The sequence below is a fragment of the Panulirus ornatus genome, chromosome 33 (assembly GCF_036320965.1).
Source record: "Panulirus ornatus isolate Po-2019 chromosome 33, ASM3632096v1, whole genome shotgun sequence".
NCBI classification, from domain to species: Eukaryota; Metazoa; Arthropoda; class Malacostraca; order Decapoda; family Palinuridae; genus Panulirus; species Panulirus ornatus.
The window spans coordinates 15,254,389-15,280,645 of record NC_092256.1 but is presented as its reverse complement, the minus strand read 5'-3'; the positions used below and the strand labels follow the sequence as shown (position 1 = coordinate 15,280,645).

The window sequence follows — 26,257 nt, the reverse complement described above, 5'->3', positions numbered from 1 at the left end:
TAGGGAAGACTAGGGGACGCCCTTGTCCTTCTGAGGGAGGGAGGTCTAAAAAGCGATTAAGGGGAGGGGCTAATAGCATTTCACAAACTTTGCGAGGGCGTGGATGGGCTGACATCGAGAGAGCATATTGCTGACGCTTACTCATCTTACACTTGGCTTCCTAGCCCAGCGATGCCTGATCTCCAAAAATATACAAGTAGAAAAAAAAAGATTTATTCTTGACTCTAGTAAAGCCGAATCGTCTATCAAGCAAATCATTCAATACTTAAAGATAGTTATCCAGAAGAACACCTTCAGGGAAGCTCCTCACCTTCCGGAGGATATCTAGGAACTACTTTTGTGGCTCAGACCAGAGCGAAATGATAAAAGGAACCTTTAAATCCTACCCTGTACTGACGTGCTTTGAGATATCTTCACCTGCTAAAAAGATTCTATAAGATTCTATAAAGCCTTGACTAAGGCAAGCAGAGGATCATTCATCCAATATTTCTTTCAGAGCCAGACGAGCCCTCCCCCTCACACACACACACACTGGTTTAGAATCAGGGTAAAAGCCAATAAATCCTACTCTCTGATGACGTGCTTGGGGTATCTTTACTTAAGAAGTAAAATTCTATATTGCCTGAACTGTGGTGATAAAGGAGATAGTCAGGAGTTCACAGGGATTTCGATTTTACAACCCTCAGTTAACTTCAGCGGGGTTCCAGTTTACATTCATGCCACAACATTTTTGATTCACCTCTTATAAATAGCAAGACATTTATGCATTTGATATGCACACGTATTCTTATTCATTAAGCGTATCTATCATCAATTCAACATATATCTCTATAATTCACATGCATTAATTCATTCTTATTTCTAACGATTTTTGGTTTAACTTCACCGAGTTTGTCATTTAAAATTTTTCAATCTATTCTTTTCACTGTGTCGAAACTTGAGTTTATCCCCACTATTCCTTCATTCTCATAACTTGGTCATAATTCTTCGTACGAAAGCCTTTCGTTCACATAAACAAACGAGGTCATTACCGCAAGACGACCAATATACGTAGCCGGAGACCCATTAATCTGTCAGTGTTAGCACCACACCAGCTGATACTACCAGACCCATTAATCCAATACCATCAGAATCACAGTGGTATCAAATGGTCAACAGATCCAACCACCTAATCCCATTAGCACTGCAGTTTTTCATGCAGCTAGACCCGTTAGCACTTCATTTTTTCATGCAGCTACACCCATCAGGACACTGCTCCCAACATCACCAAATACCAGCAATTTATTTCCATCTCATTAATTGATAATTGTTAGACCCATTAACTCATTACTATCATAGCAGCTAACAACATCAGACCAATTAACCCCTCACCATTAACATCATAACAGTTGCTATCATCAGGACCATTAACTCCCCACCCCCCACTCAACATTGGCATCACAGTACGTGATACCGTCAGATCTATCAACCCCTTCACCATTACCATTATAGTAGATGATACCTTCAGATCCATAAACCCCTTCATCATTACCATTACAACAGCTAATACCACCAGATCCATTAACTTCTCACCTTCGTCATCTCAGCAGTTAGAGCGCCACAAACTCTCTTAACTCAAACTGTCTAAATACATCAACATTTCATCTCTTTCATTTATCATTCGTATTGTTCAAGTTATGAACTAAATCTACAAGCGTAAACCTTGACCGATATGAAATGACACGCTGGAAACTCCATACCACAGTACAAACTTCACAGTTCCCGCCTTCTCAACGGAGAGATTAAAAACGCAATTAACATTTTTTACTTATTGCGGAAAGGAAATTCCATTTCTGATACCATTTTCTATATATAATCAATTGCTCCTACAGCCTCGGGGAGGTGGGGTCATGAACAGACGAAAAATAGGATCAATGACACACCTTCAGTCTGAAGCTGTCATGCTTGATGTTCTGAGACCAGAGTACACCAGCCACAGTCAAACACTCAACAGGTCACACTCCATGGTTATCACCTGATATTCCTCGTAGCATATGGAATGAAACTGAAAAAAACAAAATGATACTGAATTTCATCAATAAGCGGATGATTCACTTTGGGTTCGATACACAATCTTACGAGCGTAAATCTGTCTTTAGAGTCATGGGAATTCGAATGATTAGGGATTGGACAAACGAAACTACAATCCTTATGAAAGATCTTTTGTTAATGATGTCAATATCATTCATCGATCATTGAATTTACGATAAAAACTAAGAACCTGAAGAAAAAATTATACAACTGATGAATTACTGGCTTTTGATAGCGATTTTCTGAGCCATATGTAAGTCACATATGGAGAGTAATAAGATAAATGAATGATAATGAAGAATGTTGTATTGAAAATTAAGAAATTCCAAGAGAAAAGAAAGATGAACTAATCGTGTTTCGTAAAGGATTGGTAAACTATAAGTCATGCATAGAATATAGCTTGGGACCTTTTCTATCTCATATATAATTCATAACAATCTGAGTAATGCAGAAGAATTAAAATGTGTATTTGATTATTACAACTTGCCATAAATTCTGCATTAATATTTGCATTTACCTAATGGCTACTGAACCAAATTACAATTAAATATCCCAAGAGAGCTTCCGGATTTGGAACTAGGATGTGAAATTCTACGATAGTTGACTGCTTTACGTTCCATTGATATATATATATATATATATATATATATATATATATATATATATATATATATATATATATATATATAATCTGGTCCAAATGAAAACAATCATCTTTTATATTCGCGCATGATTAAATTGAAATCAGTGTAATTGTAGAATCATAAAAATATACACGATTACATTGCCTACTGCAGGGATCATGTTTCTTTCAAATCATCCCCAAATGAAACACTACGCCAATGTAATTATGTCCTGAGCTTGAGTATCAGTTTCACAACTTTATTACCTCGAGTCTCTAACTTTAATCTCAACCACCGGAACTTCGTGCACTAATTTCCTGGGAATATTAAAATCCTGGTGAAAAAAAAAATTACTCCATTAAAAATATCATCTTTTTTTTAGGGGGGGGGGGAGCCCTGTTAAAAAAAAAGAAAACTGAAAGTCCATTAGAGGATGAGGAACCAACATGTGTGGTTGTTTGTGTGTGTGTGTGTGTGTGTGTGTGTGTGTGTGTGTGTGTGTGTGTGTGGTGTGTGTGTGTGTGTGTGTGTGTAATGTCATTAACATTAAACAGTGCAGTTTCCTGGTAAAAACTGAAGCTAATATGCATAGTATTCCTTCCATCAAACGTATATTCCCTTGTTACACCTAAGTATCTTAACATTCATGAATGCAATGAAGCAAAGTGCTTCCCAGATGAGTTAAGACTTATGTTAATCTTATGTCTGTCTGCTTGTCCGTCAGTCATGCTGTCTGACCTGTCTGTCATTGCTTATTATGCAATAATCTATTTCACTGTGTTCCTATGTTTTGGTATTGGAATAGAGGGTTAAAGGAAACAATGAAACCAAAGAATAAATCAAATGTTCTACCCACATCAATGTATTCTTTCGGATTCTTATCAATATCTATCCTATTGCAACAAAGATATTACCCTTTCTGTTTTTCAACAATTCTCCGTCTATCCCTTATAGCTAACTCCTCCAGACACTCATCCTGTTCGTAACACTGCACATCCCTTAGCAACTGAAACCTTTCCTTAGCTATTCTCTGTAGTTCCTTTATATCGCCTATTCAATATTCCTCGTATCTCCGTTACACAGCATGCAGTTTGTCTCCATCACTATAAATGTGAAGTTGAGAAAATATTACTGTCCTCCTACAGATAACCTTGTCAAAGATCATCAGGTCTTCTATTATCTGTCTTTCCCATGTACTCCTATGGACTTTCCTCCTGCAGATAACCTTGTCATAGACAATCAGGTCTTCTATCATCTGTCTTTTCCATGTACTTCCATGACCTCTCCTCCAGCAGATAACCTTGTCACAGACCATCTGGTCTTCTATCATGTCTTTTCAGTCTTCTATCATCTGTCTTTCCCATGTACTCCTATGGCCTCTCTTCCAGCAGAAAACCTTGTCATAGACCATCTGGTCTTCTATCATCTGTCTTTTTTATGTGCTTCCATGGGCTTTCCTCCAACAGATAACTTTGGCATAGACCATCATTTCTTATGTTATGTGCTTCTCCCATGTAATGTCCTCTAACGAGCAGATACCCTAAGCATAGACCATTTGGTCCTCTGTTATCTGGCCCTTTCACGTACCCCCATTCATACTCGCACTTATACAAGGGGGAAAAGTGTAATGCGGAAATATAGCTTCACTTCCTGCTAGCATGACGGCAAGTCAAGAAAGCGCTTCGTGGGATGGCACTCTCTACCTGCAAATCAGGATGATATTCCGTGTATGCAAATTAAGACAGTTTATGCTGGCGAGAACACGGAAATTTTAAGTAGTTTATTTTTCCAGCAGACGTCCAGCCAACACTCCCATCTCCTCACTTTTGACTCTCGTCTCGTGATGGGGAGAACTATGAGGAGAGGTTTAAGATGGGGGAGAGAGAGAGAGAGAGAGAGAGAGAGAGAGAGAGAGAGAGAGAGAGAGAGAGAGAGAGAGAGAGAGAGAGAAGAGACGATAAGGAGGAAGAAGCATGTCAGAGAAAGCAGTCGCTCTCAGCATCGATAAAGTATGCGGCCTTATCTCACAGCAACAATCTATCTGTAAATTCTCAACAGCAAAGTCGACTTATAAGCTAAACATTATCACAAGTGAAATACAACTATGACTTGAATACCACTGGAGCCCTTTACAGATGATCAGATCTTCATCTCCGTGTCGAGAACATAAGTCTGATCTCTCTATCGATATATTTAGAAATTTAGAAATAGGAAAACAATCTACTACTGAGATGAATCTTTTATATACACATCAGACGAATGGGTTATTCGTACAGAAAGTATGCTTCTTATATATATATATCCCTGGGGATAGGGGAGAAAGAATACTTCCCACGTATTCCCTGCGTGTCGTAGAAGGCGACTAAAAGGGAAGGGAGCGGGGGGTCTGGAAATCCTCCCCTCTCGGTTTTTTTTAATTTTCCAAAAGAAGGAACAGAGAAGGTGGCCAGGTGAGGATTTCCCTCAAAGGCTCTGTCCTCTGTTCTGAACGCTACCTCGCTAACGCGGGAAATGGCGAATAGTATGAAAAAAAAAAAATATATATATATATATATATATATATATATATATTGCAAAGACAAAAGCACATCTTATAGGACTGAGCTACCTGGTTCTTTTCTTCATTATTCCTTATGGTTTCTGTAATCTTTCATGAAAGACTAAAAATCGTTTCCCGTAAATTTGTTTTCTTCTAAAAGCACACAACAATGAACAGGTTAAAAACTGCGCTGCAGTATTTCGGGAACCTTATCTCATCTTCGCCTGGAGATAGCACAGTGTTCCCGAGATAGTGCTACACATTTTCATCTCTTCGTTGTTGCAAACTTCATAAATATAATGACCTGAGAAAGGTTGATTTTTTTTTCTTTTTAGTCTCCCACGAGACATGAAAGCAACTGTAGGAGTTAATAAGGAAAGAACTAATAAGTATATCGGTGGTGGATATATTTGACCTTTGAGAAGACGTGTCAAAGAGAACATATTACCTAAATACAGAGGCAGACAGACAGACAGACAGACACACACACACACACACACACACACACACAATATATATATATATATATATATATATATATATATATATATATATATATATATATATATATATATATATATATTTTCAATGTGTTGCAAGCTAAAGCGATGACAACTATTGTAGGTGTGGATGATCTCACCTGGGGTAAGGAAGAGCTTTACACCTTTGGAATCACTCAGGAGTGGAAATGGGATACAGCTTTCCTCCATTATTTCTTTGCTTTCCAGACGTGGAAGCTTCCATGTTCATCAACGTAATGACTGGTGATGACTGAACGGTATTAAGCCATGAGCGATCATGTTTAATAATTCCCATTCTCTCGAATATCTGCGCTACGTTTCCACTTCTCTCAATTTTTTCTTATATATTCCCTTTCTTCTCTCATTCTCTTGTTGATTATTTTCCGTTGTGTTATCTGTTAGCTTTGTTCTCCAGGCCAGGCAACTGTTCATTTCCGTCTCTTGATCAGTCTCCTGCTCTAACCAGTCAGCGGTTCTCTTTGTTCTGACTGTTCACCTGTTCTCTCCAGTTAACTATTCTCTTTGTTCTCCAGATCTACTTACCAGTTCCTTAGTTCTCCTGACCAGTTAACTGTTTCCACCAGTCAACTGTTCTCCTTTATTCTGCTTACTAGTCGAGAATTCCTGCCTCTAACAGTTACCTATATTTCCTTCATCACATCCTCCACTGTTTACCATATCCCAGTTATTCCTTTTATGCCTCTTACAGTCCCACACTCGTCTGGCGATGTGCTCCAGTGTTTTCCCCTCCCTCTTTCATTCCATTATCTCCTTCATATTCTTATCATAACGTATTTGATTTTCTTTATGTACTATCCCCATTGCTCTACATACTTCTTCCCTTTTCTCATGAGGGCCACGGTCATGTCCACCTTAATTCCTTCAGGAACACTGATGAATTCAGGGAATCAGCTCCACTGTTTCGGTCTTACCCCTAATTATCTATCCACTTTCTTCTAGTAAGTGGGTTGACTCTGACTTTGCCTCACCTGGAGAAAATTGTTTACTGTGACCACGAGAGCAATTTCCTTCTCAAGATTTTGCGTCGAGTTCACTTTTACCCCTATTTAAGATTTTTTTTGGTGTTTTATTAATTTGGTTTTACCTCCAATTTTCCTTTTTTTTCCCCGAGACTTTATCATTTGCTGCTTCTTATAACCAATCTACATCAAGTGCTGTTCTATCTGCTCTTTCACAGAACACTGCAAGGACCCCTCAGCATTATCTATTACATTTCACTCGTCATATCTAATCTCTCCATTTTCATACATCTTCTAAGACACTTTGATCATCTTACCAGCTAAGTGAGTTTTACTCCTCCACATTCTCTAAACTCCAACATCTACTACTGTGTTGTTCATACCAACGATATATTCCCTTTCATTATATGCAGTGCACCTTAATCATATATTCTTACTCACCTCTGCATACGCTCGTAGTCCAAGGCATACCCTTATTCCACCATCTACTCGCATCTTGGGAAATGTCTTCATTAAACCCATATCATCCCTTTGGAAATCCCTTATCAAGCCATGAAGACCTTGTATTTCGCACACACTCATCCTCTAGAAGTGTTAACCCTCACACAACATTATCAACCAACCATTCCCTATTACCGAGTAGTCTCTGATCGCCTTTGCCTTTCTCTTGAAGGCTTTTGGATAATCCACACCCCACCTGTCACCTCTGCCCTTTAAGGAGAAAAAAAAAAAGAGGGGATCATGGATTACTCCATCGTCGCAGCCCCCATCCGTCTGAGCCTGGGGGTACGTACCACTGCCCACACTCAGATTAGAATAAAGTCAAGGGTTGCGAGGGAAGAGAATCAACGACCAAGGCTTAAATGTCAAGCCTCAGGATCCAGATGATATCGCCCACTGTCATCCCGACCGACGACTGTAAATGGTATGTCTTGAAGGTCTTCCTCACACACACACACACACACACACACACACACACACACACACACACACACACACACACACACACACACATAACTACCGACACTACTTAGTGATATTCCATAGATGGAAAGTTAGAAAGACTCAATGCAATTTCCTTGACACTTATGCCAAAGTCATTGTGGATGTAAATGTAAACTGGGTGTACTTGAGGAATTTACGATAATAGATTCACTATGCAAGGCCATGATCCCTTATATGGAGCTCCTACAATTTCAAGACTGCTCTCCAATCAAGAGCAGAGAAATAACGGACTCCTTTGGAGTGAGGAAGTTCCTTAACGATGTCAAATGACGATGATATAACCACGCTGAAGGCGACACTTCATTTAAGGCCTGATGACAGGTTGGCGGAATCCGGTAACACACACTTGCATATATATATATATATATATATATATATATATATATATATATATATATATATATATATATATATATATATATAAGCAGTATGTGAAGTGAAACTAATTACAGGTTAACAATGAAGCCTTAGGAAAAAGCGCATAAGATTTAGAAATATATATAAGAAGTTATTCCAGCATTCAAAAGGAATCTACAGATATGCCAGTTTGGATACAGACGAGAGTGGCACTTTATACACACACACACACACACCACACCTTCATATACTTACAGTAAACTTATAACAATACATATAAGCATTTTACGGTGAGTCTTATCATATTAGAGACGAATAAGCGATTGTTACATCACATAAGGATTTGAACACAGTGAAAATAGAGATAAAACAGATATTAATTCGTTAGCATGGAACTATAGCTTAATTTAGCAGTATTTCGAAATCTGTGCAGAATTAAAAACGTACCAAAACGTGATGGTAATCTGCAGTCGAACGGAAATTGAAACACTTGGTGAAAATATTCCTGCATATGTTAGTACTGTATTTTGTACCAGAACAGGAAATTAAATCTGAGCTGACGATATTTCGTAAATACAAATGTTCATACGCACACACACACACACACACACACACACAACATTATATATATATATATATATATATATATATATATATATATATATATATATATATATATATATATATATATATAGTTTACGTTGCAGGAAAATACTACAGTTGAATTTCTGACACCCTGACTGACACATCAGCGTTGGACGTGTTGATAGAATTTACCGAACAGAGGGAGGGAGGGAAGAGAAGGAGAGTCTGGGGAGAGGGTTGGAGGGAAATGGGTCTGGGGGAGGGGAAGGCCTATGAGTGGGTACGTGTAGGAGGTGGGCATGAGTGAGGGGGGGGGGGATAGGAGGCGTGCCTGGGGATTACCTAACAGTAAGCTTGAGTCAAGGAGACGGACGCCAAACAGGCACGGAAACACAAGAGGGCATTGACAAAGGTCCCCGGTAAATCCATGACGCCTTACACGACCGGATACCAGCTGCATGTCCTGTAGGTGTAGCCAGTCGACAGCATGGCTTACTCAAGGAATTGAATCTCCTAACCCCCTAGGGTGGCAAGGGAAGCACCTCTGCTATAGTTGTGATGACGACGCTTCATGCTCGAGATCCCAGCTCTCACTTGGCATTAGTTTGGATGAAGACCAAAGAAAAAGCAACATACACATACGTACACACACAAACAAGTATACACTTTCCTGATCTTCAAAAATGCTGAATTGTGTTGCCATACAATCCTGCCCCTATCTATATAGATTAGGAGTTTAAATTACTATCATCATCCTTCAGCAGATAACACCACAGGTCATCAGGTCTTGTGTTATCTGTATTTTCCATATGCTGTCTTTCCCATGTACTGACCCCCAGTAGATAATCTCAGAGAGCGTCAGGTTTTTATGTTATGTCTCCCATGTAGTATCCTCCGGTAGACAACCCCTTAATGACCATCAGGTCTTCTGTTATCTGATTACCTATTACAGACGATCAGGTCTTCTAAGAGTTGTGGAAGGTCTGGTGATGGGAAATCTCATAACATGGACTAGGCAGGGGGCTGTCCTCCTGCAGATGGAAAAGGAGTGCGAAAAACGCTGTTGCGCAGCTACCAAATGGATGCCGACGGTAAAAGACAGCTTCATATAGTTCAGCTAACATTTAGATATCAAACATACCCAATTTTCAACGGATGTTGTATATGATACAACAAAACATGCATCCATAAGGTGGTATAAGGACGCAGATGGTATAAGCACGCCTCCTGATGTGCATATAAAAATACTGATATACCCTAGAGAACAGCTAACGTACCTCTGAGCATAACTGACATCGGCACAGCTAACTACAGCACACTGAGCTGACTTTAGTTTCATCATTCTTTCCTTCTTTTTCTTCTCTGTTTTCACGTTTTCTTTCAGGAACACAAAAACTGATTCACAATATCCGTTCGAAACACCTCCAAATTATTTTCTGGGAATTCTAACAGGCGACTTTTATCAGGATTGACGGAGAAGTGAGATCTGACAGGAAATTAAAAAAAAAAAAAAAAAGCTGACGGGCCTTTTCCTTAAAAAATTCACAAGGGCAAACAAACACAACTCTACAATAAAAACGGTTGTAGAATAAACAATGCAAATCTCTTTTGCCGAATACTTTTCGTGTGTGTGTGTGTGTGTGTGTGTGTGTGTGTGTGTGTGAATACAAAGGGTTACAAGGGGATACAGGGAATTGCAAACATCAACAGATCAATGGATCCTTTCGAGGCTATTTTGTTAAAGGGGGGAAAAAGGGGGAAGTTCAGCATCATATATTAGAGAATGTGTGGCGGTGATGGTAGGGGGTATGATGGTGTATGATGGTGAGAGAAGGGACAGTGGTGCTATGATGATGGTGATGACGGGACAGTGGTGCTATGATGATGGTGATGACTTTTTACTAACAGTGAACGTACGGTGATGAAGTGTGTGTGTGTGTGTGTGTGTGTGTGTGTGTGTGTGTGTGTGTGTGTGTAAAATTACACAATGCTCTCCGATAGCAGGATTCTAGACTCTACCACTAGTGTGGAAGCTCAGTATGCCAGCAACTTGGCTATGTGGTTAGCACACCCAGCTCCCACAGAAGTGGTGGAGGTTCAAATCCTGTTGTCGTAAGGTGTTATGCTTTCTATAAAAGTGCGCGGTTTTGCGCAATACGTCCATATAATATACATACATATACATATATATATATATATATATATATATATATATATATATATATATATATATATATATATATATATACTACAGAGATGTGGCAATAAGAAAAGTGTGGTTGAGAGTGCTGAAGAGAGTGTGCTGAAATAGTTTTGACATATGGAGAGAAGAAGAGGGGAGAGGTTGACAAAGAGGTATGTGTTGGAAGTGAAGGGAACAAGAAGGGGAAGAACAAATTGGAGACTGAAGGATGCATTAAAAAAGACTTCAAGTGATCGGAACCAGAACCTACAGAAAGATGAAAGTCGTGCACGAGACAGAGTGCATTGGAACGCTATGGTATACAGGGGTCGACGTACCGTCAATGGATTGAACCAGGGCATGTAAAGCGGCGAGAGGAAACCATGTAAAGGTCTGTGGGGCCTGGATGTGTATAGGAAGCTGCGGTTTCGGTGCACTGCACATGAGAGCTAAAGAATGAATGTGCGCGAATGTGGCCCTTCTTCGCCTGTTCCTGGCACTACCTCGCTACCGCGGGGGACGGCGATCAAATACGGAAAAATTAGTTCGAATGAATGGCTCAGCTCATACCATAAATGAAGGACGCGCTAGAATACTACTTCGGACCAATGTCAGCTAACTAAGGTAGCTGATAGTAAAGACAAAAGGTGTGCCACCTCGGCTGTGTAAGAAAACAATCAAGAAAGGGTGGGGTGTGGTCACATTTCTATAACAACACAAACTACAACTTCTGGAACACTACAGGTCAAAGCCGTTGGAAAAAAATGTTGTAGAAAATCACCAACAACGGCAGTTCCCACGGAATATCTACGATTTCAGTCCTACCAATATTTAAATTACAGCTTTCAAAAACAATCTAGTGAAATCCTACTAAAAATGCCATTGGTAATCCCACCGCAAATCCTCGGGCTCAGTACCAGAGGAACATCTGGCTAATCACACTTACATAAATCCGCTAGTATTAACACAGCTCGGAAATAACTGAGATATGCCACGCATATGTTCATGAATATGTTTTATGCCTATGAATTGAGTGGAGGATTGGAAGTATGTTAAATATAATATATAATATATATATATATATATATATATATATATATATATATATATATATATATATATATATATATATATATTAGCTCATTCATCTAATCATTCATTTAGTCACTTTCAAATTCATAAGTCTCTTACCGAGTAGCATAGACGCCAATTCATATATCCAGCAAAAGCTGAACAGAAAATCAGAACATGAATCCTTTTCAGGCTGGTCTCATGATTATGTCTCTACATAGTATCAAAAGTCAAATTGAAGAGCTACATGCGTGTTGCGATGGCGAAACCTATAGTGATAATCGTTATGAAGCGAAAGTGTATAAATGGTAATGATAAATGTGTTGTGGTGAATGTGTGATGTGATGATGAATGTATGGCGGTGGTTAATGTGTATGGTGATGCTTAATGTGCATTTGTGGGTGCGTGTGTGTGTGTGTGTGTGTGTGTGTGTGTGTGTGTGTGTGTGTGTGTGTGTGTGTGTGTGTACTCTTTTTGATTATCATTTATGTGTTACTGAGAGAGAGAGGATTACATTCCTATTGCCCAAGTTTCTTACCCTCAACTCCTATGTATGTAAATAAACACACACACACACACACACACACACACACACACAAGTCTAAGTCAGGTGTTTGTGTGTGTGTGTTTGTGTATATCCTGTCAAACGGTCGCGTATGTAATTATTCATACATTTTAAATACATCCATGTATATATTAATTCTTTCTCCGCTGTCATAATGATAACATGGAGACTATTAACATACTCTACATGTACGAAGAATAATGACATTAGCGGACCGTAAATAAAACATATTAATACATGTTCATGCATAAACTCATTTGCTCTGGTCTTGCTCGTTTGGAAATACCAATACAATGATTAACTGCTTAGCGTGTGTGTGTGTGTGTGTGTGTGTGTGTGTGTGTGCGTGGTATTTATCAGTTCCTGGTGAAGGTTGTGGATGTTTATGTGGTGAAGGCAAATTGTGTGGTTATTGTGTGGTGATGGGGATGAGTGTGTGGTGATGGCGATGAGTGTGTGGTGATGGCGAGTGTGTGGGTTTGATAAGTGTTTGTTGACGGTGGTTGTGGTGACTGAGTATGTGGTGATGGTGGCATATGTGTGGTAACGGTGTGTGTGCTGATAGTGTTAGCGTGTAGTGATGGTGGTCGGTGTGCTGATGGTGAGTGTGTGTAGAAGGTGACTAAGTGGTGATCTCTACAAGTATAATACTGAATATAACAGTGCATCAGTCTTGAAAAACTATATATATATATATATATATATATATATATATATATATATATATATATATATATATATATCCAAAATATAGTCAGCCTTAGTCTCTCAGAACTGAAAAGGACAGAATATGTTACAAAAAGAATCCGGTGTCGTATAATGAGAAGAGAAAATTGTTAATCTCTTTCTAAAGCGGTTAATTATCTATCCGAGACCAACGATAAAGTTCTACATTTACTTTATATATATACTAAATTTTGCGATCTAAAAGGCATCGCTGACTGAGCTATATCAGAACTCGGAAAAATATATATTACCGTGAAAGCCTTATTGACAGGATGTTGACAGCGATAAGGTGCACTGGGAACATGTTGAGTTTTGGAGCAAGGTGTATATGGGGTAAGGTATAGCTGGAAGGTATATGGGGAAGAAGTAGGTGGAATCTGTAGATGTAGGTGGGAACTACAGATGTAGATGGGCATTGTAGATGTGGGTAGGATGGTTGATGCATGGGTTACTGCATACTGTGTAGAGACAGGAAAAAAAAAATAACTATGGAAGGGTGATTTATTCAGATGGTTGATATACAACCTTCGAAAAAGACGGTACGACCCTTAAACATGACGACACGACCCTTGAGCACTGCGGTACGACCCTTGTCTTAGTCAGGTCTCTACTTACTCATCCCTTGCATGTTCCAGAATCTCGCCCCAGCTGTCTCCTTGCTCAACCTAATAACCTTGCTTTCATCACTTTTACTTTAAAGTTTCTCCTTTCGCACACTCTCCCAAACTTAGAGACCAACTTCTGCCACCGGCGCCGTGTCATCTGCAAACAGTAACTGACTCATCTCCCAGACGACCCCCCCATCCTCCTCTCACCCTCTACATACTGAAGACCTTTCCCCCATCCCCCTTCTAATTTTTCTTCAAGACCCTTGCATTCACCTCCCTTAGCAAGTTATCAATAAACAGATTAAACAGTCATGGTGACATCGAACTCCCGTGCCCGCAGACCCAGATGTTTCAACTTGAGCTTTCTTTCTCTTTCCCTTTCATCTCTCTTCCTTCGTCTGTAATGTTCCGAAACCTCGGCAATATTCAACCCAACGTAGACAAAAACGCGATCAGAGAGAGCTGTAGAGACAGGAACTATATTTTCTTAACTCTGCAGAACTTCACGTCAGATCCAACTGAGAGCATAAAATGGCAGGATATTGCGAAGCATCTGGGATTTACGGGGTCTGAATATATATCACCAAGTCTCATATATATATATATATACATATGTTTTTTTTCCAAAAAAAGCTCTGTGAAGCTTGGTGATGTAATCACGAATATGACAGCGGAAATGATGAGGACGATGATGGAACATGACACGGAAAATGGGACACAGGTACGAGAAAATGGTGGCGATAGAGAGTGATAGTGCAGGCGACTGTGAAAGACGATAGGGGATGATGTTTACCTCCAGGAGATAGCAAAAGTTGTTGATGCGCTGTCGAGTGGAGGAAGGGCACCTTCACCATCCGAGAACTGACGGTTCATCTATCAATGGATACCTATACTGCTCGACAGCCTAATGGTCTATCATGCATCGGTCATTATCCTTACTACCCTTCAAAATTTTGCCATTTCTTCCTCTCTTGTATCTGTTATTACGTTCTTTGAGGAAAGGAATACCGAAGTTTTCTTGATTTCTAATTCCCTCTGTGTATAATGCCTGAGACAACCCTCATTATTTTTATGCAATTTGTGAGAAACTGCAGAAGCTGGTGACTGAGTTTGGTAAAGTGTGTGGAAGAAGAAAGTTAAGAGTAAATGTGAATAAGAGCAAGGTTATTAGGTACAGTAGGGTTGAGGGTCAAGTCAATTGGGAGGTGAGTTTGAATGGAGAAAAACTGGAGGAAGTGAAGTGTTTTAGATATCTGGGAGTGGATCTGGCAGCGGATGGAACCATGGAAGCGGAAGTGGATCATAGGGTGGGGGAGGGGGCGAAAATTCTGGGGGCCTTGAAGAATGTGTGGAAGTCAAGAACATTATCTCGGAAAGCAAAAATGGGTATGTTTGAAGGAATAGTGGTTCCAACAATGTTGTATGGTTGCGAGGCGTGGGCTATGGATAGAGTTGTGCGCAGGAGGATGGATGTGCTGGAAATGAGATGTTTGAGGACAATGTGTGGTGTGAGGTGGTTTGATCGAGTGAGTAACGTAAGGGTAAGAGAGATGTGTGGAAATAAAAAGAGCGTGGTTGAGAGAGCAGAAGAGGGTGTTTTGAAGTGGTTTGGGCACATGGAGAGAATGAGTGAGGAAAGATTGACCAAGAGGATATATGTGTCGGAGGTGGAGGGAACGAGGAGAAGAGGGAGACCAAATTGGAGGTGGAAAGATGGAGTGAAAAAGATTTTGTGTGATCGGGGCCTGAACATGCAGGAGGGTGAAAGGAGGGCAAGGAATAGAGTGAATTGGAGCGATGTGGTATACCGGGGTTGACGTGCTGTCAGTGGATTGAATCAAGGCATGTGAAGCGTCTGGGGTAAACCATGGAAAGCTGTGTAGGTATGTATATTTGCGTGTGTGGATGTATGTATATACATGTGTATGGGGGGGGTTGGGCCATTTCTTTCGTCTGTTTCCTTGCGCTACCTCGCAAACGCGGGAGACAGCGACAAAGTATAAAAAAAAAAAAAAAAAAAAAAAAATATATATATATATATATATATATATATTCAAAACACCAATTTTGTAACTGTTCATCATTAAACTAGTTAAGAATGTAATATAGTGAAATTTATACTTTGCTGAGTGTTCTCCATCGTCCTCAGAATAATTGCCAAAGTTATCAAGAGCAACATTTAGTTTTTGAGAAAGAAGACCCACCCGCTGTGTCTCCACGTTTGAAGCGAGGTAATGGAGAAATTTTAGTCATTTACATTAATTTTCCAGACGTTCGGCAAATTAAAGAATCTGTACAACTATGCTCAAAAAGTCTAACTGTTTCGTATGGTATGCCTACCTGTCGTGTCATATTGAAAGTGGATCTTTTCTTTGTGTGCAAAGAGGCAACTCATCTTCACAATAGTCACCGAAAACATTGGTCGAAAATTACAAAAAAAAAAAAAAAACCTGTTCAGATATCGATGCTTTTGTGAATCAATCCACCGTAATTTTGCAAATGCAAAATATACCTTTAGGCAACGTTGCTTTGCTGGTGGACGAGGGAGGGGGGGATGGGGAGGGGTGTGTTGCTCGTTGGGTTGGTTGGCTGTTAGTGATCTATCGCTGTAATTACATTCATCCAAAAATAAATGAATAAATTACATGTATACATACATTCCTACCTCATGCTTTATTCATGCAGACGTTGTTGCATTATAATTACAACGGCGTTTCTTTTTTTTACGCTAATGGCAACCACAGAAATTTGTTATCACACTGGTCGAGCCCAGCATTCAGGAGATGAGGTAATATACAAGACCCAGAGGATACTATTCTTATTGTCTCATTAAGGATCTAGATGCCATGGGTTTGTCTCATTAAGACCCTTAATTATGATCGATATAGTAAATGTGATTTATCGAAGAGGATGCCATGGATACGTCCCATGAAGACCACTGTGGCTGACATATAACAATGAAGGACGATAGCAGCCTAGATGAGAGAGAGAGAGAGAGAGAGAGAGAGAGAGAGAGAGAGAGAGAGAGAGAGAGAGTCGTGTGTACCGAACTGTACACTCTTGTAGTCTTGTGGATTCATGCGTGGTAGACATTCCAGGATCCAGGCGACTACTTAAAGATATGGGTTATTCTCTCTCTCTCTCTCTCTCTCTCTCTCTCTCTCTCTCTCTCTCTCTCTCTCTCTGACACAACACGCATTATATACAGCCTGTAATTACGGGCTCTTTTCCCCGAGAAACTGAGGAGGAGGACTCTACATGTGAGAGAAGACAGTGCTTGACGAGCACGAGCGAAACGACTGATATAGTCGAAAAACCCGGAGCAATAAGGGTCAGAAAGCCCTTTAAATCAATTGGGAGTTATGATGAATTCGTTTTACCATGTAGACTGAGTTTTTTTTACAAGAGTTTACATTATTCATTCAAAAGATATAATTGGGGGCTAAATGTATAAGTGCATGAAACGATAAGTATTATTAGTGAAATGTATGGCCCTATGAAATCAAAAATGAATATGCTTTTCTCAGGTGAAATGAAGAGTCTTATTCATTTTCATATGATAATGAAATGGCAATTATGCACAGAATGGCAAAATGATGGATCAGAAGTAACGAAGAATTAAACGCAGATCTAATTTGTAAAGAACATATTTGCTTCGCTGTAATGAGAAAATCTCCACAGGCAGATACAAGATATAAAAAAAAAAATCAAACACGTTTAACTATAATGAAGGATTATACATGCACGCAGCTCAGAGAATCTCACGCTCTAACGTTATTCCAGCCAGGCATCACAAACATACCTAACTCAGAAGTATAATTAACGTAGATATGATGAAAGTCTGGACGTGGAGAAAACTATTGAGGAATATGCTGGGGTGGTGCGATGTGATGTGCATACGACGCTGATGCAAATAGTGAATTACATTCGTTGCACGTGCATGTGTGTGTGTGTGTGTGTGTGTGTGTGTGTGTGTGTGTGTGTGTGTGTACGTGGTGCTGTGAGTACACAAAAAAGACTTGGAAGATCTGAAAAATCTGTCTGGTGGAAGAGTTGTAGTGTCCTACACGTCTTATTAGAAAGGAAGAGATGAAATAACGAACCAGAGAGCATATCCAATGATGATATTGGCATATGAATGTAACGTTGTGGAGTTTATACGCATTAATGCGTATGGACACCACCAGAGTCGTGGTAGGCGAAACGGTCGATGCTTTGATACAGTAGGAGATGTGTGATGCTAAACTAGGGCGGGAGTCTGGATGAGACAACAGACTTGGTGGACGTCATGACAAATGTATGGAGGCGACGGCAGGTGTTTTAATACCTGTATGTTGTATCCTATTTTTGCATGTGACTATGAAATTGGCCTGGATTACTCGTGGCACCCTATTTTTCATTGTCCAAATATGTTTTCATGTCGATGTTTGAGAAGTTCAATGGTGCTCGCTTTCACTTCCCCTCCAAACAACCTATAACACGACTATCTACCTTATTTCTAGTGACACAAGTAGGCACGATAGTTAATGTGTAGATATGGTAACATACGTCTAGTCATAATGACAGGTTTCTAAGCCTGACTATAGATATGTGGGCCTAATACAATGCATGTGAGCGTGATGACACGTGTGTCGGCATGATGGTAGCTATTTAGATCTGATGTATAGGTAAGTGGGATTAATGGGAGGTATGTGGGCCTGACGGGAGGTATGTGGTCCGAAAGGCAGATGAGTATGCGTGATATCAGGTGTGCGGACGACTATGGGACACACCTGCCTGGAGGAGGACCTTCGGTAGTCGAGCAGAGATGGATGAGGCTGGGAGTCCTGGTGTTGTCCCTGGTGTTGCTGCTGCTGTTGCTGTCCCTGCTGATGCTGCTGCTGCTGCTGCTGCTGCTGCCCTTGGTGTTTCTGCTGCTGCTGTTGCCCCTGGTGTTTCTGCTGTAGCTGTTGCACCGGCTGCTTCTGCTGCAGCTGTTGCCCCTGCTGCTTCTGCTGTTGTTGCTGTACCTGCTGTTTTTGTTGTTGTAGCTGCTGTTGCCCCTGCTGCTTCTGTTGTTGCTGTTGCTGTCCCTGCTGTTTTTGCTGCTGCTGTCGACTCCGCTGAAGAGGGAAGGGAGGAAACATTCCGCTTGCTCTGTACACCACCCAGTTATATCTATCTATCTATCTATCTATCTATCTATATATATATATATATATATATATATATATATATATATATATATATATCAATCTCTCTAACTGCATCTTCTAACGTCAAGCTATACCTTCCTACTTGTCTATACCAATGTAATCAACAAATGTGTGAATATCTTGAGCTGCATTTCCACACCGGACGCTATGATACAGTATATCTAGAGTACAATACCATGTTGTAATTAGAACTTATCATCTACAATGCTCTAAATGCAGCTAAAATGGGGTACCTGACTATTATGTTGACAAGTGGCATTAAAATGTATACTGCAGTAGGTCAAGCAATACGAATATACCTGATTATGCATAACTGATCTATAAGCACTACAAAGGCTATAAATCTGTACTTATTAAGCTTGATTATAACTTTAATCAACACTGTCTGAGAACTAAGCATATTTCACAAAGCAATAAGGTAGCGAACTAGTTTGTGTTCCTTATCAGAAGACTATAGCTAAATTAACAACCAAGCACCTAACACCACACAGATGTGTCTCTTTAACCCCAGTGTTCTCACCAGTCTGAGTCTCAAGTCAAATCACTTATTGTTTACAGCAGGGTAAAACACCCTTCAGCATGATGACTAACCCCCTTATGTCCATGGGACTGCAAATGCTAGTCACTCATACTTTTTTTTTTTTGAAGGGGAGAAGGTAGAGAAGCTCAAGACCTTCAGTCTTAAATAAAAGTTATAAACTTATGCTGGGGAGAACACTGACTTTTTTTTGCAAAGGGAATATATATATATATATATATATATATATATATATATATATATATATATATATATATATATATATACCAAAATTATTTCACATTGATGGAGGAATATAAAACCCCAATTGGATATTTTGTTTATCCAGTGTGGATTTTGTATTTCAGTATATATATATATATATATATATATATATATATATATATATATATATATATATATATATATATATATATAAACACAAAGCTACAGAGGATGCAAATGGCTTACATTAAACAAACACAGCAAGCGTAAGGAGCCTTATACATCTACATTTAGCACAAAGTTGCCTAATACAGGCTACATGTAACATACATCTCGTCAGGGCATGTAGGCTGCATACAGGTACAGTAGGTGGTAATGATTCACTTATGGAGTACACAAATTGTCATTTCCATCGCATACTGTAAGGCACATCACAATATATATATATATATATATATATATATATATATATATATATATATATAAGCGAAATACTGCGTATAAGCTATGGCTATACTAAAGCTCTGTATATCTTACGATAAGCTAAAACACAAAATGTATACAAAGGACACACGTGTATGTGTATACATAGATATTGCAAAGACAATATACAAATATTTCTCTCAGTTTATATGGTATTAATAATGATACAAAGATAGGATACAGATGTTTTAAGTTAGGCATTCATACACTTTTACTACAAATTTATACCCTATAATCATTTAACACAAATATATATGTATATATATATATATATATATATATATATATATATATATATATATATATATATATATATATATATATATATTGATCACACTAGTCCGTGCTGATAGTTATGAAGCTAAAATAGCAATTTAGAACTTCATACAATTTTATTTAACATGTACTTTTTATGAACTTCTGAACTGCGATTTCACCATCATATATATATATATATATATATATATATATATATATATATATATATATATATATATATATATATTTATATATATATATATATATATATATATATATATATATATATATATATATATATATATATATATAAAAATATAGGGAACAGACTAATAGTTGAGACTTAGAACAATATAACTCCTATAAATTTTTTGAAAGTGAATTCAAAAAGAAATTTTACAGGCTAGGCAAAAGCCTGACCCTTGAATTGGAAGGTTTATGATCCTTGTAACTTGTGCCGCTGTAAAAGGAAGCTATGCAATGGCTCCCGCGGGGAAGGGAAAGCACTGGGAGACAACTGGTGGGGGGGGAGGGTTGATGTATGGCTGGGATAGCATGCAGGAGTGAACCACTGAAAATGCACAGACGAATGGCAGCCACGTAGAGCTATTGCTAAATGACAAAAAGTGAATGATGAAGGCATTAGTTTCTTTTTTCAAATTTTAGTTCTATGAGATTTCGTGAATAAAGAATTATTTTAAGAAATGTTTGGTATGGTAGAGATGCATGGAGAGAAACAACATCTAAGGTATGTCATATATATATCCCTGGGGATAGGGGAGAAAGAATACTTCCCACGTATTCCCTGCGTGTCGTAGAAGGCGACTAAAAGGGGAGGGAGCGGGGGGCTGGAAATCTTCCCCTCTCGTTTTTTTTTTAATTTTCCAAAACAAGGAACAGAGAAGGGGGCCAGGTGAGGATATTCCCTCCAAGGCCCAGTCCTCTGTTCTTAACGCTACCTCGCTAACGCGGGAAATGGCGAATAGTTTGAATGAAAAAAAAAAAAAAAAATATATATATATATATATATATATATATATATATATATATATATATATATATATATATATATATATATACATATATATAACATTAAACTTCCAACAGCCAAGATCGAACCCGGGACCCCTGTGCAACAGGCGGGAGCGCTACCGCTATGCTATGATCGCCCCTAATAGGCATATGACTATTCGAATACTATGTACTCGAATACCCTTCATCTCACGTTGGCGAGCAACGGGGTCTACACCGGTCTTTTCCCATCAGGCTCACACAGCCAGCAGACAGCCTTTTACCGAACCTAACTGTACAACTTTGTTCGTATATATATATATATATATATATATATATATATATATATATATATATATATATATATATATATAAAACAGTATTAGTGGAAGAGCATGTGTGTTAAAAGACACTGATGTAAAAACTGACCCAGTCCAGCACAGGCAGAAAAGGTCAGTCAGGTGTGCGGGACGTGGGGGAAACAAATTCATCACAAACGCCCGCAAAGTCGACACACCCTGTGGGAGGTGGGGTTGTGTGGGAGGTGGAAGGAAAAGGTGGTGTGGGAGAGGTGGGAGGTGAGAGGAAGAGGTGGCGTGGGAAGTGGGAGGAAATGGTGGCGTGGGAGGTGGGAAGTGAGAGGAAGAGGTGGCGTGGGGGATGGAATGCGTGAGGAAGAGGCGAGATGTGAGAGTAAAGCGTAGCATGGGACATGGGACGATCTCCTAGCCACTCACATACACGGGGAATAATGTTCTATGTTGTGTCTGTACCTGCTATCATGACATGCGTGGGATAGACATGATGTCTTGATAGACATGCCATCTTTCTTGAAGGCCAGTTTGACGAACAGAAACCCAAGATCACCCTCCAATGTATATTTCAATAACTCTTACCTTCGACAAAATTAGGACTTACTAAATAGACGCCAAATATTAGAACTAGTTCCATATCCTTAATTGTTAAGTAACCCACTGTTAAAAACAGCTTACCATATCCATAACTAAAGTCACCAACAACAAGTTTCTAGCCCAGGAAGGACAAGATTGAAAAAAAAAAGAAGGTAAAAAAGATAAGAAAACTAGAACCATAAAAGTCCCACGAGGTATAATAAGAAAAGTTTACCGATGCATTTAAAAAGCTCTTCACGGCTGCGATACGCTTAATCTGGTATTGGTCTCCCCTGCCTTGCAGATATCTCCAGCTTGAGTGGGTGTAAGGCAAGTGAGAGAGCTATAGTGACAACGTAGTATATACGGTGAAAGGTGCACTCCAGCCAGAAGAGAATAGGCTGGACGTTCATGATATATATATATATATATATATATATATATATATATATATATATATATATATATATATATATACACACGACAGGACTAAGGTACGAACAAAGAAAGACACAGCACCGGTCAAAGCTTCCAGTTTCCAACTCTGTTGATGACTGAGAAGTGAAAGGTAGGGTGAGGAGAAAGGGACTCACGGCTGCACAGGCAGACCTAGAGACGGGCAGACGAGAGAGAGAGAGAGAGAGAGAGAGAGAGAGAGAGAGAGAGAGAGAGAGAGAGAGAGAGAGAGAGAGAGGGCGGGAGAGAGGGGGAGAGAGAGAGGGAGGGAGAGGGAAAGAGAGGGAGGGAGGGAGAGAGAGAGAGAGAGAGAGAGAGAGAGAGAGAGAGAGAGAGAGAGAGAGAGAGAGAGAGAGAGAGAGAGAGAGAGAGAGAGAGCGCGTTGCGAGCTAACACCCGTGAGGGAGGCTGGGTCCGAACTCTATACTGCCACGGACCCAGGTTGGTTGTGTCAAGGAAGTCCTGGTCCCTTACTGATAACAAAAGCAGAAGCAGCAGCAGCAGCAGCAGCAGCGACGTCCTCCCCCATCCCTGAGTGTGTTGAGCTCAGATTACATCCCCAGGCTGCTGCTGCTGCAACAACTGTGGTGTATAACGTTTACAGGCATTATGCCTTCCCCAAGTTTCCACAGTATCCTCTGTGTGTATGTGTGTGTGTCACATTCAGCAGCAGCGACGATCATTCCATGAAAAATGCTGTATTTGCATGCTGGCTGACATATGTGGAACATTCGACACCCACATATACACCCGTTAATGCGTTCACCACACAAAAATTTGAGAAGTTGTATAGTAGAAGAAAATGTTGAAGAGATAGGGACTCCACAGGTGTAAAACTTTCTCCCTGTACAGTGCCAATAGGTAATTGCAAATGCTTGATTATACACCGAATACACACACACATACATACACACATACACACACACACACACACACACACACACACACACACACATACACACACACACAAATTTTATATCCCTAAAAACTTTAACATAAGTCAACCATTCGTGCATCTACACATGTACAGATCTCCAATTCGCATATATTCTTTCACAAAGTTCGTACGTTTTTTTTTTTCAATAAAGTAAAAATATATAAGAATACATGTAAACCAAAGCGTTCCTTCGAAAAGCGTATATGATACAACCATCATATCTTTACACGTACGAGAAAAACAAAAAGGAAAAGACATCACAGTCTCCACTTGCACAAACCTTATGATCTCTCTTGGCCAATAGCAAGGTTTCCCAGCAACCATCTACAGTATAATACCTATAGTACCTACACACAGTCCCTCTCCTTTAAAATAAACTCCTTCAAAGTACTGCCGCGGGGCCCCTTTCCAAACAAAACTCTCCCTCCTTTTCAAAGTCCTTAAAAAGAAATAAAAAAAGAGGACTTCAAAACACCTAAAGAAACCTACTGAGGATGGAGATTAAGGTCACTTAAACACTGTTCTTCCCCCTTTCTAAAGACCCTTAAAACGACTTGAATCATAACCCCGTCAGTTTTTTCCTCTCTTGTTTTAAAGGATTTTTAAGGACACCATCTATGCTTCTTATTACAAGAAATAAGCCTTTTTTTCTGTTAAGGGACTTTTAATTACCATCCTTAAACCCTTTAATAAATAGCACCAAAACTGAAAACTCGCCAGTGTTATCTTTCACAATTCTAAAGGACTTTTAATGACTACCTTTAAGTCTTTTAATAATACTCTTTCTACCCCAAGCGAGGCTAAACTCCTTCTGGAAAAAAAAGAAGAAAAAACTCCACGAAACCCTTTAACCCGGTTTACGTAGCAAAATGCACTCGCGGGCGAAGCAAAATCAATAACATAATATCGCGTCCAAACTTCGTATATGGCTCTCTCTGTCCCATTTGCTGGGGAACAACAGCTATAAATACCATACTGGACATGCACGTGGGATAAATCTGACCCCCAAAAACTCACCCTAAAACACACACACACACACACACACACAAACACACACACACACACACACACACACACACACACATACACACTGTTATGTTCTCACTCTACGTGTATCTCGTACACGGTGACACGCTTTGTCGTCTTTTTTCGTTTTTTTTTTTTTTTTATCATCACTCACACCCTTTTTCGCTTACACCCACATGTACTCAACCTTCTCACTAATTTTTCCTCTCCCTTCGTTCTACGTCCCCATCCAAATCCTTTACTCTCTCTCTCTCTCTCTCTCTCTCTCTCTCTCTCTCTCTCTCTCTCTCTCTCTCTCTCTCTCTCTGATGTCTTTACAATCCTTGGCGGGCGTCGCTTCACCATCAGTTCATTGGGTCTTACTCTTCCTTACCCAATATTCCCTCTCCCCATCACCCCTTTCTCCTTTACCTTGATCCTCCCTCTCCCTATTCTCCTCCTCCTTCCTCTTCTATCGCCCATTTTCAGTTTCCCTCCGCCCATCTCCCTAATCCCTCCCTCCCTCACACATTGTCCATATATATACACAACCATACCAACAAATCCTGCCAGGAATTTACACCCTTCTGAAAAAAAAAAAAAAAAAAAAAAAAAACAGTATGCAAGTAGACTTGTAAAATGTTTATATACAGGTGAAAATGCCCACCTAGTTTACTTTTTTTGCTTTGGAGGCTGAGAATTATTAATCCTCACCTGGACTCGAGCACTGATTCAGAGGTAATTAGAAATGTTACGATTAAACAGCAGATGTAGGGTGAGGGAATATATTTAGATTTGGTCTTTGAATACAGATCTGCATCAATTGCAACAGAACCTCTTTCATACCTCCTTTGAACTATATATATATATATATATATATATATATATATATATATATATATATATATATATATATTATACTTTGTCACTGTCTCCCACATTAGCGAGGTAGCGCAAGGAAACAGACGAGAGAAGGGCCCAACCCACCCACGTGTGTATATATATATATATATATATATATATATATATATATATATATATATATATATATATACATATATAGGCATTTCATCCTTACAACTAACTGTATCTATTTGTATTTCTTGCTTTCTGTATCGTTTTATGATTATAATGAAGTACGTATGGCAATGGATGCTCTAGTTTACACGTAGTTTCTGCATGCGCATGCGTGCGAAGTCTTCTGTATTGTGTGTGTCTGTGTGCGTGTGTGGCTCTGTGTGTGTCAGTCAGTCGAAAATACAGTCCTGAATTTAAACTCAGGACAGCTTAAAGAAAATATATGGTCTGTATTGCCCTTCTCCATGAAAAATATAGTTGGTTTGTCCCTGCAGTATTGCGAGAGACAGTTTGTTCAAACTTTATGTCATCTCGAAAGAAGAAAGAAAGAAAAAAAAAAAAGGATGGAGCAATGAGAGAAGAATTTGGTA

At 39.3% G+C, this 26,257-nt stretch overlaps 1 protein-coding gene across 1 annotated transcript in view; it reads right to left on the bottom strand.

Annotated features, from left to right (window-relative positions):
• LOC139759487 (GTPase-activating Rap/Ran-GAP domain-like protein 3) overlaps window positions 1-26,257 on the bottom strand; it is a 628,035-nt gene that overhangs the window by 293,111 nt on the left and 308,667 nt on the right. The window contains 1 exon segment of the mRNA XM_071681664.1: window positions 18,605-18,934. Within this exon segment, the coding sequence (XP_071537765.1) occupies window positions 18,605-18,934 (330 nt within the window).